The sequence below is a fragment of the Lissotriton vulgaris genome, chromosome 3_1 (assembly GCF_964263255.1).
Source record: "Lissotriton vulgaris chromosome 3_1, aLisVul1.2, whole genome shotgun sequence".
Taxonomy (NCBI): domain Eukaryota; kingdom Metazoa; phylum Chordata; class Amphibia; order Caudata; family Salamandridae; genus Lissotriton; species Lissotriton vulgaris.
In genome coordinates, this window is record NC_141689.1 from 888,001,352 (window position 1) to 888,017,642 (window position 16,291).

The following is a 16,291-nucleotide window of genomic DNA, read 5'->3' on the forward strand; positions in this document are numbered from 1 at the left end:
AGACTTATCAGATAAACTCAGGCCTAAAACCAAGTTAAATGTACCTGTTACTTAAAAGGTGCTTGCTTGTATGTGGTTGGGTGTATAACAGTTTCTAATGGATGGTTACAGATTCCTCCCCTTATGAATATCCTCCAAATGCCAGACCAGATCTAGAAACCTTTTTCCTCAATGCAATGATCGGTCAATGAACCAATATGAATTAGAATCCAATTGAATTCAACCTACACACGATTCACTAAGTAATACTGTGCACGACGGTTTTCTAGTAACGTTAGGTCCCAGAAGAATATTTCAGAGGCACAGTAGAACACCAAACTGTCTCACACTCAATTTTTATTTTATTTTTTATTTTTATTTTTATATTCTTCTATAGCGCAAGAATAGACCCCCGAAGGGGTATCTCCGCGCTTTGCCAGTAAGTGAATCCTCAGATGTTAAATGAGGAGGAGAATGGAGCATTTGGAGAGAGAGATTATTTCAGTTAATGGGAAATAGATGTGTTTTCAAGACCTTGCGAAAGGTCAGATGATTGGTCAGTGTCCTTATCTCAAAAGGCAAAGAGTTCCAGAGCTTTGGTCCAAGGTGGGCTAGGGCTCGCCCCCCTTGTCTGGCCTTCTTAATTCTGGGCACCTGCAAAAGTTGTTGGTTCACAGAGCGCAGGATTCGCCCAGGGGCATAAGGCAGAAAGATGTTGGCCAGATATTTAGGGCCTTTACCTATCACACTTTTGTGAATTGTGCATAGGGTCTTAAATTGCACTCGTTTCCTCACTGGTAGCCAATGAAGTTTGGTCAACAGGGGAAGGGAGGGAGTCCTAGGGGGGGCATTGAGGACTATCCTAGCTGCCGTATTTTGGATTACTTGCAGTTTTTTGATCTGCCCTTCATTTGCTCCCAAAAGAAGGCCGTTGCAGTAATCCACTCTGCTGATGATTAATGCCTGCACTATCAATAAAGCACTAAGACACATGAAAAGTACTTTAAAATGTTTATTTTAAAATCCTAGTCTTGTACATAAAATGTGAACAGTAACCACAAAGAAAGCAAAAAGGAATGCAGCAATCCATGTCATAGTAAGCGAAAACAACGAGAACATTTCTAACATGATTAGCGAGTTCTTGACACCCTAAAGCTATTTGTAGGTGCTATGCAAAATGTTTGCAGAAGCTCTAAGTAGCAAGCTTATGATTCAAGTTTATTAAGATGGATCACACAGCATACCTGTTTGTTAGAAAAAAAGCAATTCAGGTGTTCTCTATCTCAGCTTTGTCTGGGAAATGATAAACCATGCCAAGCTGCAGGCCACTTCTCTGCACAGCTTCCGGATTGGCTTCCAACTCTTGCTTGATAGTCCTAGTGCGAAATTCCTCTAACTTATGTTTAGATAACTGGGTTTTTATAGTATCTGATCACCAATCTTTTCTTTATATTTATAAAACAAATTTGCTCTTGCAGACACTAAAGTATCAACAAGTATAAACATTCATTATACAGTGAGCATCCATGATATGGCAGCATCCATTATTGGAAAACAATACAATGTCAGCCTAGATAGTAAATGGACATGATGCCAATACTTCTGCCCTTGTCTGAAAGTTTCACACTTTCTAAAAAGAGATAAAAACTCTGAAAGTAAGCACATAATACAAATAGCACAGACTTAAACATGACCTCCCTTTTGCCTCTGTTGTTGAGTTCAATCAATCAAAACAAGCTTTATTCGACTGTTGTCATAAAAGCATATAAAAAAATACAGTCCATCACGGAGTAAGACAATAAATAGGGTTAAAATTAGATACAGATAAAAAATGAGTTCAAATATTTACATATACAATATTCTTCAAGGGAACTAAAGTGCATGTTGCGTTATAATAATGTTCCAAGTTACGCAAATGTAATAACTACTGTTAATGTCCTGTCATTAAAGCGCTCTCATTTCTGCTCTGATGGGGAAAATGTTTCTGGATCTAGTCGGGAGTCATAAGGGGAGGAATCTGCAGGAATATAGTATCCTCCTTAAATATTGTTACCAAAGATGAGTAACTTTTCCTTTTTTTACCAGTGATTTTAGCCTTTCCCCTCCTGCAGTGTTGGGCATGGCCTAATATTTACTCTTATGTTACAACAAGGCAGAGTTGTACAGTTTTAGGTTGATGGTTGAGTGTGTATCTCACAATTACTGCCTAAGGGCATAGGAGCACTTTATATGACCACAAGATTACATTACACAAGGGCAAATTAATTCAATCATGCACAAGAGCAGGGGTCTCCAACCTTTTGTGTAGTCCAAGCTACTTCTGGCCAGTTAAAATCGTCGTGAGCTACTGAACCCGAATCAACTCGCGCATTTTTCCGAGAGACCCCCCACGCCCATTTCATTGACTTTAAGCCTAATTTCATCAGAGCCCATACTGTGGTTTGAACAAAATACCCAAGACAGGCCTGATTTATGTTACACTGATTTAAGTAGTGTGTTTGACCTTGTAAATCATGTAGAATTGAGTGATGCATTTAAGTGTAGAACTCTGACATTTATTTCCTCTACTCACATACCCAGAAAATGACAAAGGTGGGTGAAAGGATGCATGGGGTGAAAGGATGTGTGGGTGAAAGGATGGGAAAAAGGGGGGATTAGTGAAAGGTTGAGTGATGGATTGATGGATGAATGGATGGAATCTAAAAAACTGAATGATGGATGAAAGAATGAATAGATGGCAGAATGTAAAGGTGACATTGTGGATATCAGCGGGTGGCTGGAAGAGTGAAAGGATGAATTGATAGATGCTTGGACGAAATGCACAAGGGAGCGCTTCTGGAGAGGGTCGGGCGGACGTGCTTCCCTTGCTTGGGCCATCAGAAATATGGGTCAATATGGGGGGTGCTTTAATTTTCTACCTGCTACCTTGATAGTTACAACCCTGCATCAATAGTTAAAGCCAGAATAAAATGAATATCTCCACATGAGCCAATTGATGCAACTATGTAATATCAATTAAAAACCTTACCCTCATTGGAAAATGTTTCTTTACCTAAAGATGTGCACCTACCATGACCCTACATATGAATCCTGAGGAAACACCGTTATTGTACAAGCACTGAATATACTCTGATAGAAAGTGCATGAACAACAAATATAAATGCACATGCCTGATCTCTGCTAACCTCTCAGTACACCCATCAGAAACTATGTTTATTGATCTATTAATGTACACCCTGTGTGGTCCCGCGTGTGAATCCTTTTTACATGTGCAGTTCAATATACACCCTGCTGGAATACGAATAAACACAAGTCTGCATGTTCGCTCTTAACTCAAATCGCTGTAACTATCCTTTCTCATCATAACCATCTGCTTTTAACAACAGAGCCTTCTCTGCTTAGACCAGGTATCCTAATGTTGCTCTACAGAAGAACGACCTCTAACACACAGAGCAACAGGTGTGTCAGTGTGACACCATACTCAAAGTAGACTGTGAGCTTCTTTGCAACTACTATATGACATGCTACAAAGTTTGTATCATTTTTTCACCATGCACAAACATGTATTTTGGTCCGTCCCATGATTACACCACACTTTCTTTTCCCTCTAACTCTCTCCCTCTCTCTTAGACAATCTTTCTGTCTTCCTATCTGTAGCTGTCTTTCTTGCGGTTTGTCTCATTCCCCCTCTCTGTATATCGGTCTCTTTTTTGCAAAATCTCTGCTCCTCTAGTCTTTGCTCTTGCCACCTCTTGCTCTATCTCTATCCTTTGTATTCTCCATTTTGCTTTCTCACTCACTCCTTTCTCTTCTAACTCCTCTCATGTAACCTTTCTTTCTACCTTTCTCTATCCAGCCCCTTCTTTCTGTTTTTTCTGTTTCTTCCTGTGCGTCTCTGGTTTGTTGCCTCTCAGAGTTTATCTTTTCTCACTCTCCCGGAGTATGGCGTATCACTTTCCCCGCACTTTCCAAGTTTGAAACGTGAGCGATGTCTCTAGTCCTGCTTCCCAACAAATCATTACACATCTGCAGCAGCATCTCTGCTTTGTCTCTCTACCTTCTTTTTTTTAAGCCATCAGCACTTTGCAAGCATGGACTTGCAGCTTGTGTTGATATAGTAGGGAGAGGCCTGTTTTTGTCAACATGCAAAGCGTGTGAAGACTATGTCCTGATGCTCACCTGTGCGCCACCTGCTTATCTCCCCTCTGGTCGTGGTCTCAGTGCCCGGCCATGTCCTGAGCTGTGCAACCAAGAGCTGGATGAGTGACACCTCTGACGTACCCACAGCATGTTGCATTCTGGAACTTGTAGGTTAAATTTGTACATTGTAACTTTGATCTAAAAAAAAAAAAACCAGCCTGCAAAGTGGGATTAACTGGAAACCTAGGACTGGTTGCAGGTTTTGCATGTAGCACGAGAGAGCATTGCAGCTGTGCAAGAGAAGTCTGTCCTTCACTACTGTTGCCAAATACCTGTGCGGTTTCTAAAGCTCGCAACAAACATCTGTTTTATCTTAAAAGACACCCTTGTTCTTTATTGTTCATCGCAGTGCATTTTCAAAGCAAAACAAATCCACTCAAAGGCAGACTCGCAGGCTCGTAAGACCAGGCTCACAGTCTCGTGAGTCCTCTGTAAAGAGGACTGGTTTGTGTCCTTTTACTACTCCGTGATTTTAACACACCCAGAAGTCTGGGCAGTAGCACATTGTCTGTCCTGCTGTGCTGTTTCTTGATCAAATAGTTTCACTGTAGGGCTGAGGGGCTTGCGCTGGTGTCGCTTCGAGTTTATTATTTACTTTGAGACTTTGGGTTAATTTTTTATTTGAATTTACTGACCATGATTGTTTCTTCCGAGCCCGGCTGAGGCTTGAGGCTGTCGAAAACAGACACTGGCTGCAAAGAGCTGCACAACGTAACAGAGCAGCGGCTTACTTTTACTGCCCATTTTTGATTCCGTAGCACCCCTCCCACTGCACGAGGTTCTAACACAAAAGGAACGAAAAACGGCACAATCGGGGGGGGGGGGGGGGGGGGGGAGAAGCTTACCTGCAGTCGAAGGCACGTCTCCTCTCCTGGCTGTTTCTGGCGGTCTCCTACTGCTCCGCGCTGGCACCCGTCGCACAATGGCAGACAGTGCGATGCCAGCGCGTTTTCAGTAGACGAGAGAAGCCGGAAGCTCCAGGAGAGGAGCGTCATCGCGTCATAACGTCATCCTGTTCTCCCGCCCCATTCACAAATTATGCCCAATCCGGGCAAAGGGCTAGAGCTAGACGAGCTACTTCCGGGGTCTCCGCGAGCTACCGGTTGGAGACCCCGGTACTAGAGATTAAGTTATTTGCCCACAATCAAGGGATATCAAGCCAACACCTGGGCATGTACCTGGTTCCCCAGATCCAACGTCAGCAGCTCCGGCCATTAGGCCGCATCCATATTTCTCAATTAACGTGTGAAAGTCTACAGAAGTTGTATGGTTGTGTATTCTCGTGTATAGTGAACACATTCTCTGTTGAATTGGCTTTGTAAAATTAAAAACACAACAGCAACAAATACTGGAAGGTTCACCTGGAGTCTTGCTTGGGAATAATTGTGAGGGTTTGTTTTAAAACTCTACTTAGGGACATAGGTCCGCACTGGCGCACAAACAGGTCTATTTGTTTTACATATTACTTATACACAGACCAGGACTTTCTTGACCCACCAAAAATCAGCTTGTGGTCCACCAGTGGGTCCCACCCACTGTTTGGGAAATTCTGATCTAAGTGTGTTTGCTCAGCGAGATGTCTGAGCTTGTATAATGTGTTTTCTCTGTGTATTTTGACCAGGTGTCTAACCATCTTCAGGATCAGCAACACCTCTAGAATGTTTCAAACAGGTTGCCACTTAAGCTGTGGAGATCATTTTGAGTCTTCTACCAGGTGCACAGCAATGGGAGAGGAGTCGGCCTAACAACTAGGGCATCTGACCTCATGTCTGGGGTGCCGGGTTCGGGTCTTGGCAAGGACTCACAACATCCTGTGATTCTGGGCAAATCACTTAGTCTCCCCATGCCTAACAAAAATAAATGTGTCCTAATGTAACACAACTGGTTCTCGTGTAAAGTGCTCTATATATAGAACTCGGTGAAGGAAAGAAAATGGCTATGACAGCCAGCTGTTCAACATGAGTCTCATTCCAGGGACCATCAAACATGTTTATCATCACACAAATATAAAAAAACACTCTAGAATGTGTCAGAGAGAGCTTTCTAAGAAGCCCTCAAAGCTATATTTTTTCGGTTTACTGAGTATAGTGACTGTAGTTTCTCACTCACACAAACAATATCAGATGACCATGTCATGATGGCCTGCACAGCGCAGAGTCGAGCAGCTGTTTAGGTCAAGCCTGGCGTAAGCAGTGCGAAGCACTGCTGTCGCCAGTGAGCTCTATTGTTAGGGAATTGTCTTGGAAGTGGGACAGGAGATGGGCACGCGCAGAGCTTTTGGCGATTTCAGCAGGTGTGCGCGCACATACAACCACGCGCGTGCACATCTCCTGTCCCCCTTCCTTCAAGCCAGCATGCATTTTAACTTTCACCACTCTCACTTATAAAAAAATTCTTGCCCCATCGTTGGAGCGGCCCGCAACGCCAGGTCCGCTCAGGAAACAAATCTGTGCACAACCACTAGGTAAATGGAGAATCCCCCACTCACCCGGTCTGCGGAGGGAATCCTCCTAAACAGCGGCTGGCTGCGGCGCTTTTCCAGAGAATTCCAGCTCCTTTGCCAGCACGATGCGGGGCTCTCTCCTTAGGCATAGGAGCCCCGCAGTGCTATCCGCTGCTCTTAACCCGGGCCCCCTCCTGGGACCCGGGACTTCAGCTCCCGCACTTTCTCTTTGGCGCTGTGGCTCGAACTACGAAAGTTGCGAATAGCTCGCATGCGCGGGCAGCCCCCTCCCTCCCAGGTCTCCTCCCAGTCCGAATAACAGCCGTCCTCCCATCGTCATCTTGTTTGCGTCCGGAGCCAGCACGGCCCAGAGATGTTGAGGCTAATCGCAGAATTTATCGCTTGAATATAGTGAGTTCGACAACAGTATCAGCCATCATTATTGGTGCCTTGCCGAGTGCCACTTTTTATTTTCGCGTAAATTGGATAGCATTGTTCTCCCTGGAGAGCAGCTACCTAATGCGACCTATGCCATTGCTCGTTTTCTCTCTGTTGTGCTTTTTTTGATGATTGTAATTATCGGCGCAACGTTAGTGTTGTGCTTCATGTCAAATCAGGCCCACGGACTTCAGATATTATTCGCACCGCTGGTGTCAGAATTTCATCTAACGGTGAAACAAAGAGGGCGGGTTTCCTGGGAGGTTTGCGGGAGGCGTGCTGAGGGCCTGTGTTCCCCTGGATAAGGAGCGCCACCAGCTAGATAAATGGGCCATTATATACACGGCCCTAAAATGAAACTCCTTACTAATCAGAACATAATATTCAATATTTTATGTAGCAATAAATCCGCGAAGTCAGGGGGCGTTAACAGACGTTACTAATACCCGACCCGATGGTACTCATTTTATTGAACTCGGAAAGGAGACAGTTTGAGCCGTTCGTACCAGGATGCTACTCTGTGCCCAACAAGTTGCCTACAGTTCCTGCAAAGGGCACTGTACAGCACTGCTCTGAGGTACTATCTTCTGAGTGCCACAAAGTGGGACTTTAAAAGTGTGACTCACTAGGCCTCAGCCCTCCAGAGTTCTTGGAGCCACAGGGTTTGTTCAAAACGTCACGGTATCCCTCTACAGCGGTGTGCACGTGGCGCCTCAACTCCCACGCGGACAGACTTAGATCTTATTTTTTTACCACTGTAGATTTATGAGTCAGTTGACAACGCTATTGACAGACAAATATCCGCCTGCACGTGTTCCTTACCCCTTGTTCGGTTCATTGCAAGAGGGACAAATGATTTAGTATTACTGCCAAGTGTCACTCAATTTAAGTGATATTCTTGCACTTGGGACCCTAAACTCAGAATTTTTGGCACACTTGTGCCTTATTTCTACAGTCAGTGATTTGGGCATGCCACTCATTGGACTTACTGCTGTGTAGAGGCCCGAGGGCGGCACGCAGCGCTTTGTAAACTTCCCAGTCCGTAAACAAACGGAACAATGACTCTCAGGAGCCCTTCCAGCACTCCACAGATGTGTCGCTCATGCCGATGCCACGCTGCAAGGAATGATGGGAACTGTAGTCCTCATTTGTGTTAGTGAGTTGGTGGCCGTGGCACGGCTGCACGGTGAAAGCCACTGATTTACTGTGGGAGGCATCATCGTCGTGGGTGAAAGTGTGAAACAGTTCAGATTGACACGTGTGCACTTAAAATGCTCTTCAGAAGAATAGCAAATGGTGAGATGCATCACCAGTGGCAATATGTCACATTATTGAAGTTGAGAGAGAATTAAGGGAAAGATGAAGACAGTAGACTAGTGGTAACAGGGGACTCGGGATGAGAATATATGGCATATTGTTGGTTGTCTCTTGAATTTTGGGGCTTATGAGGTCTGTCTTGACATCACAGCTGTCTGGAAGGCATGTTGTTATGAATTCTTAAAGTAGATATACAGTGGGCTCTGGCTCCACCCAAAGGGGTTTTTCTCTCATGTCATACCATTGGCTGTTTGGTTTCGCATACCGCCTTCAATGGAGTGCTCGCATTGTAACTGCAATGAATGATGGACTATTTGACCATTATAAAAGTACTCTATATCAGTCTGTATCTCATTGATGCATTGTATACAGAAACCTTTTTTTACTTTTGTTTTTTTCACTGCAGTAGTTTAAAGAAAATGTTTTTGCCAGGACTCAAATTGCAGGCCTCAGTTATTGGCTTTGTCAATGTGTGTGTGTGTATTTTGTTTACACAAGAGAGTACAAATATTGAGGACTAGCAACCATTGTGCTACACATATTTCCCAATGTTAGCGTCCTTTCACTTTTTGCCCTATAGTACCACCTGCACTTTAACAGTCATAATTCTTACAGTGAAACTGTTGTTCTTCAAATGACTGCAGAACTAAAATGTCCCATACCCACACCCATGAAGAGTTGCAAACTATTTCTCCTGATGTGCTGTATTAAAGCTGTTGAGCTTGTGGGCGGCTGTTAATAAAGGTTAGTTAGTCATTGTGAATCCATTAGAAGCTAGGCTGAGACCGCCAAACTTATAACATAGTATTTTAAATAGCTGTCGGGTGTGATAGGGATTCAGATCTGGTTAACAAAAGGTGAAAGGGCCATTACATGGCTAATGTGTGTTGAGCCACCTCAGTAATTCTTTCACATGTTGTGAGGCAGTGCTTTTTGTCATGGCAATGGGATGTAAAGTGGTCAGGACTGGGTAGAGCATGCCTAATATGTGTGGAGCATAAAGATAGAATTTGAGGACCAGACTTTTGTCCTGTGGGGTGATGTGCATTTGAAAGCACAGAAGTGCCTACCCTTTTGTCTACTGAACGTCCTTGGATCAGGGATGTCCATCCGCAGTCTACAATGGCCAAGAGCCATGTCAAGCTTACAAGATAGCCACTGACTATGCAAATGAGGGATACCCACCACAGGTGCAGGAGGGCTGAATCGATTGCACTCTTTCAGGATAACCAGTGACTTTGTAAGTACATTCCATTTAGTTTCATTGTATGTAAGTGTACTTTCTGTGGATATTCTGAAAATCTACTATGTTAGCAACAAGGACCCCCTGATAAGGATCAATATCCTGGGACAGGGTAAACAATGTATGTGAAATAACGCTCCCAGGCATATAATCAATTACACAATAGATTAAACAAACAAACTAGTGCAGTTTAGAAAAAATACATTTTTAATATGGTTAAAAAAAGGAATAATAAAAATCAGTGCATTGATCAGACTTGATAAAATAACAATATGGTGATACATATTTATTCACAAGAAATTAAAAGAGGTTAGATGGCATCCAGTCGACGCGTTTCGACATTAAGAATATGCCTTTATCAGGACTTTAACCATCAATTTCTGTAAAAAAGATCATAACAGTGTTTTACTATTTTCGTCTCCTATCATCAAATGATATAACTGAACTAGTTTTATGTTTGTTTACAAAATTCTATTGGTAAGAAAGATATTTATATTTATGATATACCGCTTTTTATACACAAATATCAGACACCTATGCGTATACACAATTTTCTAGAACAAGCCATATTGTGTTTTGTGTGTGCAAACAGGGAGGTTCTCTACAGGACAATATATTTACATGGTTCAAGCTTGTACCTTTTCAACATAAAACATCTCAATGTATTTTAACATTGGCAGAGACAATTCTCATGTTCACAAATTCAATGAATTAGTTTGATGGTTATTTGTTCTTTTTTCATGATACATTTACTCATTTTAATTACATCCGTTTGCATATGACTGTTGTTCTGAAATAACCCTATTAGCTGTTAAGCACAAGGATAGTAAAAGGATAGAAAAAAGAAGGAAAGATAATCGTAGTATTTTATACATTTCTTCTAGGCTGACCCTTACTACGATTGCCTAAATAAAAACATAATTTCATACATTTTATTTTCTTACCTAAAGTAGTACTTATGTGCAAAGACAATACTATTCTCTTGTAATATGGCTGTATTTGGGTTGTATTATCGGATTCCAGACTTGATTTTGCAACTTTCTAAAAAGATAAGGTTACACGCGCGTAAATACTCTAGATTCCCTATTTACACTTTATAGGTCTACGTGAGAAAATGTATAAAACCGCTCACCTTACATGTATGCCAATATCTCTATTTATAGTATCCAGTATAGGACATTCATAGCATGGATTTATTTAAGGTCCAGGGAGATGACACTTCCCTATAAATAGAAACATGCATTTTAGCTATTTGCAACTATATTCTTATTTATGTATGGGGGTGGGCATAATTAAAATTAACTTACCCCTAAAGAGTTATGGTACGATCTTCATCTGGGGTCTATTTTTCGGTATGGCACCACAACTCTGTACTGTTGTACAGAATAAACCCTAATAATATGAAATAAACACAAAAAATGGACTGATGTTCTCAGTAGGGCTACCTCTTTTTTTACGAACTAAATGCAGCTATTGTTACCGCTTACCAAGGATTATTCAAGCGCTGTTTCTTAGCGGTGCCACTCCTTCCTCATGATATGGTTTTTAAAAAATGTATGTATATATCTTGGGCGTAGTGTCTACTGTTCAGTTAGACTGCCGTTTGCACATCGCTCCTAATAACAGAGAGAGAGGTCACGGGGTTTGAAACTTTTTCATTGTCAATTCATTAATTGCAGGTAAACGGGTTTTGGACACGAAGTGCTTTAAACCGTAAGCGCATATTCAGTTAAGCTGCCCATATCAGTCCCTTCGTTAAAACCAATAACGGTTATGGGAAAAACAGGTGTGGCGCTGCAAAACAGCGGCGGAGAGCCTCTATTTTAAAAACAAACTTGTGTAACAGATGAATATAATTGACAATGAAAAAAGATATATACATACATTTTTTAAAAACCATATCATGAGGAAGGAGTGGCACCGCTAAGAAACAGCGCTTGAATAATCCTTGGTAAGCGGTAACAATAGCTGCATTTAGTTCGTAAAAAAAGAGGTAGCCCTACTGAGAACATCAGTCCATTTTTTGTGTTTTTTTCATATTATTAGGTTTTATTCTGTACAACAGTACAGAGTTGTGGTGCCATACCGAAAAATAGACCCCAGATGAAGATCGTACCATAACTCTTTAGGGGTAAGTTAATTTTAATTATGCCCACCCCCATACATAAATAAGAATATAGTTGCAAATAGCTAAAATGCATGTTTCTATTTATAGGGAAGTGTCATCTCCCTGGACCTTAAATAAATCCATGCTATGAATGTCCTATACTGGATACTATAAATAGAGATATTGGCATACATGTAAGGTGAGCGGTTTTATACATTTTCTCACGTAGACCTATAAAGTGTAAATAGGGAATCTAGAGTATTTACGCGCGTGTAACCTTATCTTTTTAGAAAGTTGCAAAATCAAGTCTGGAATCCGATAATACAACCCAAATACAGCCATATTACAAGAGAATAGTATTGTCTTTGCACATAAGTACTACTTTAGGTAAGAAAATAAAATGTATGAAATTATGTTTTTATTTAGGCAATCGTAGTAAGGGTCAGCCTAGAAGAAATGTATAAAATACTACGATTATCTTTCCTTCTTTTTTCTATCCTTTTACTATCCTTGTGCTTAACAGCTAATAGGGTTATTTCAGAACAACAGTCATATGCAAACGGATGTAATTAAAATGAGTAAATGTATCATGAAAAAAGAACAAATAACCATCAAACTAATTCATTGAATTTGTGAACATGAGAATTGTCTCTGCCAATGTTAAAATACATTGAGATGTTTTATGTTGAAAAGGTACAAGCTTGAACCATGTAAATATATTGTCCTGTAGAGAACCTCCCTGTTTGCACACACAAAACACAATATGGCTTGTTCTAGAAAATTGTGTATACGCATAGGTGTCTGATATTTGTGTATAAAAAGCGGTATATCATAAATATAAATATCTTTCTTACCAATAGAATTTTGTAAACAAACATAAAACTAGTTCACTTATATCATTTGATGATAGGAGACGAAAATAGTAAAACACTGTTATGATCTTTTTTACAGAAATTGATGGTTAAAGTCCTGATGAAGGCATATTCTTAATGTCGAAACGCGTCGACTGGATGCCATCTAACCTCTTTTAATTTCTTGTGAATACATATGTATCACCATATTGTTATTTTATCAAGTCTGATCAATGCACTGATTTTTATTATTCCTTTTTTTAACCATATTAAAAATGTATTTTTTCTAAACTGCACTAGTTTGTTTGTTTAATCTATTGTGTAATTGATTATATGCCTGGGAGCGTTATTTCACATACATTCTGAAAATCTAGCCTGCTCCCAATCTTTGTGGGATTCCCGTGTCCTAGATAAAATTGTGCTGTCGGCCAGGGGCACCATCGCCTGCCAAACAGCTTGTCTGAGTCTGCGGAGTTGCAGTGCACATGATATACACCCGCCTGTGCACTGTTTGAGCTTGGACCCTCCAAGAGCGCCTTCCCATGTTCTCTCCTGCTGAGGAGCAAACTGGTGCCAATAACAATAAACATTAATATGATCTTTGCACATAAAAAACGAGTCTTTGACAACCACTTCTGGGCCTTCACTCTTGACTGCCGTTATCTCATGCCTTATATTTGAGGTTGTATTGAGCTGCTATTCCTCTGGGGCATATGCCTTTTCGCCTATTGAAAAATGCGCTTGCAATTGGAGCTGCTGTTCAGCAAAACATTTGTATGGCGCCCTTGCACTGTGAGAACAGCGTTTTGGCAAATGCCCCTTTTTACCCACTTGGTAGACGAAGCCACAGTTCAACAAAATATTTGTGTACGATCCCTGCATTATAACAAGCATTTGCAATGCAATAGGTCTCACATTTGTGAAAGGTGGAGCCATTGGCATTGTAAATGACAATGCCTATTATTTTTCTGTTTTCAAAACCAACACATAAATAAAAGGCATTGTCATTTACAATGCCAATAGCTCAAACTCTTGCAAATGCGAGACCTATTGCATTGCAAATGCTTGTTTTTGCATGTGAGGGGTTTAAACATCAAACATATTACTCACCATTTCTCTGAGTTAATGCAGGAACTTTAGACAGAACTCAGAAACAGTGGGGAGATGGGCTCTTTATGTTTCCAACTTATTATATTTTCTTAGCTGTCTTTTTAATTTTCCTTCTCCTCTCTGTGCCTGCCTTTCATGGACCTGGTGGAAGGAATTCCTATCCATACTACTGTGACTGAATCCTTACACTGTTTATATTGCAAGCTATTATACAAATGCGGAGAAACGTGACTCCGTCTTGAGCGGAAAAGTGATGTATGATGGAGGCACTAATTCACTTTATTTTTTACATTTCAATGACTCTCAATAGACGCAAAAAGCTTTTTTCCCCTCATGCTCAATTCATTTACTGGTGTGTTTTCCAGTCATTTAGTTTTGTGTGTGTTAGTTAGCCATTTGCTAAATAACTTGAACAAGTCGTGGTTTATCTAAGTACACTATCTCTTAATGTGAAAATATGGACTCCCCTTTCAGGAAAAGTTAAATAGTGGTAAAATATAAGTTTAGGGCTGCACTATTGGACCTATGGTTTCAGTAAATGCTGTGGTTAATCAGTAGGCTTTGTGAGCCATAAGCCAACTGATTGTCAAAAAGGTATACCCCTTTAGAAAACTCAAAAGGCCACGAGACCTAATGATGTCCAATTATTGTTCTATCAGAAATTCTTTATTGAGAGCTGTTACCTTAACATATGATTATTGAAACCTCTGCCCTTACTATGTGACTACTGGGCCAGGTAAGCAAATACACAACATGTGCCATTAACATGAAAACCTAGCAGACATTAAAAAGATGTCATGTCTTCTACCTCAAAAGCATTAAAAAATATACCTACATCTGTTCACAGTAGTAGTGACAACAGGACTGAGTATATTATTGCTTCATTTAATTGACCTACACCGAAGGTCAATAAAATTACTTTTTATTTTTTTAATGTACACATTAACGTCAACAAACCACCAACATTGATTGCTTTATTGGAAGACAGCCGTTTGACTATGTTGATTAGCACTTTCTGCTTATAGTAAGATATAGCTAGTAATCTTATTTCATTTAGTTAATCTTGGCCAACTATCCGTTTTCAGTAGCACAACTGACTGAACATCAGGTAAGTGATTTATGTAAATATTGAGGATGTTACTGATAATACATTATTTGAGAAATTGCTATTGCATTGGATGAGGAAATGTGAAAAGGTTTTTATTAAGCCAAGCATTTAAAATAATTCCCAAAATATTTGAAATATAGATCAGTGACTTTGAAATAAATTTGTAACAGAATGAAAATATGGTCAGTGGCCACACTAAAACTTACACTCTTGGCAAGCCACTGAATCGGAAGCAGATGTTAGAGGCCCTTAACTATGATTCAGTTTAAGTTTCAAACAAAGAGAATGGATGATTTCATGACATAGAGTTAAGATGAAATTAACAAAGTTTGTATCTTCAAGTTCTCAGGGACAGTTGCTATTTTATGCTTGGAATGGTAAATTGATATACACATTTACGCCCATGCTTTATTTAAGTCTTTCTTGGAATCAATAGAGCATAAACTAGGAAGTAGCACTGATCAGCTTCTAAAACACTGTCAGTAACTTTTTACAGGTCCAATTTTAATTGTGTCTGATGGGAAATTGAATTGCATTCTGTACGCATGGGATGATTTAATATAAGCCAATTGGCGATCTTTTGTAAGTTCTTGGAAAAGCAGAGAAATATCTATCATCCAATCATTTTTGTTAAATATTCATGAACATGGAATTATTTCATGGTTTTTTTCTTCCTACTAAATTGTGCTATATTTTGTTAGCTAGTCTAATTTGTCTTGTTAACACCGAACCTGTGCCCCTTAAGCTATAAATGATCATCTTTAGGTGTACCATATATTAATTAACATGGACTATTGCATTCCAAGTAAATGCAGCACAAAATAACATACATGTATAAATATGAAATTCCCTCATATAGCTGTAAAGCTAAACTCTGGTAAATTGTTAAACTCTTTTTATTGATATTTGTAGGCTTTTGTGTTGAAGAATAGAATTCTCTGAAAAGGATATGTTTATGATGATACTGAGCCGTACGGACAACCTTTTTCTATAGCTTACAGAATATTTTACATTTGTTTGAATATCTATTGTGTTTTGCTTTTGATTTGTGTTTTTAAACATATTTCTTATGTTCTTTTCATTCCCTCAGTTTGGTGACCTGAATGATTGCTCTCCTGGTAACATGGATAAAGGTAAGTATGTGAATATTTCAAATATGTATTCATCACACAACCAAAATCATTTTAGAGATCAAATTCTACAAATGTATATTTGCTATTCTAAATGTATAATTTCAGTGTATTCAGAAATAAGTATGATGGGAATTCACAGCATTGAAGTCTATAACGAGTCTGTAATGTATCACTGTTTAATAAATATAGACTAATTGGTGTTTATGTAGAACAATCCAATGCTGTATTCACAAGGGCCATACTTTTGAAAATGTTTGAAGATATTGACAGTAAGCATGTTTGAAATTAAATGGAAAAGGTTTTAAGTAAAAATGTGAACATTTTATGGTGTTGCAGCTGTTTTCTAACATGCCTAAATAGTG

At 40.0% G+C, this 16,291-nt stretch overlaps 1 protein-coding gene across 1 annotated transcript in view; it reads left to right on the forward strand.

Annotated features, from left to right (window-relative positions):
* The window catches only part of RFX3 (regulatory factor X3), a 688,772-nt gene that overhangs the window by 658,715 nt on the left and 13,766 nt on the right, over positions 1-16,291 (forward strand). Inside the window, exon 17 of the mRNA XM_086961210.1 lies at positions 15,887-15,929. Coding sequence (XP_086817336.1) covers positions 15,887-15,929 — 43 coding nt within the window. The remainder of the gene's footprint in view (positions 1-15,886; positions 15,930-16,291) is intronic.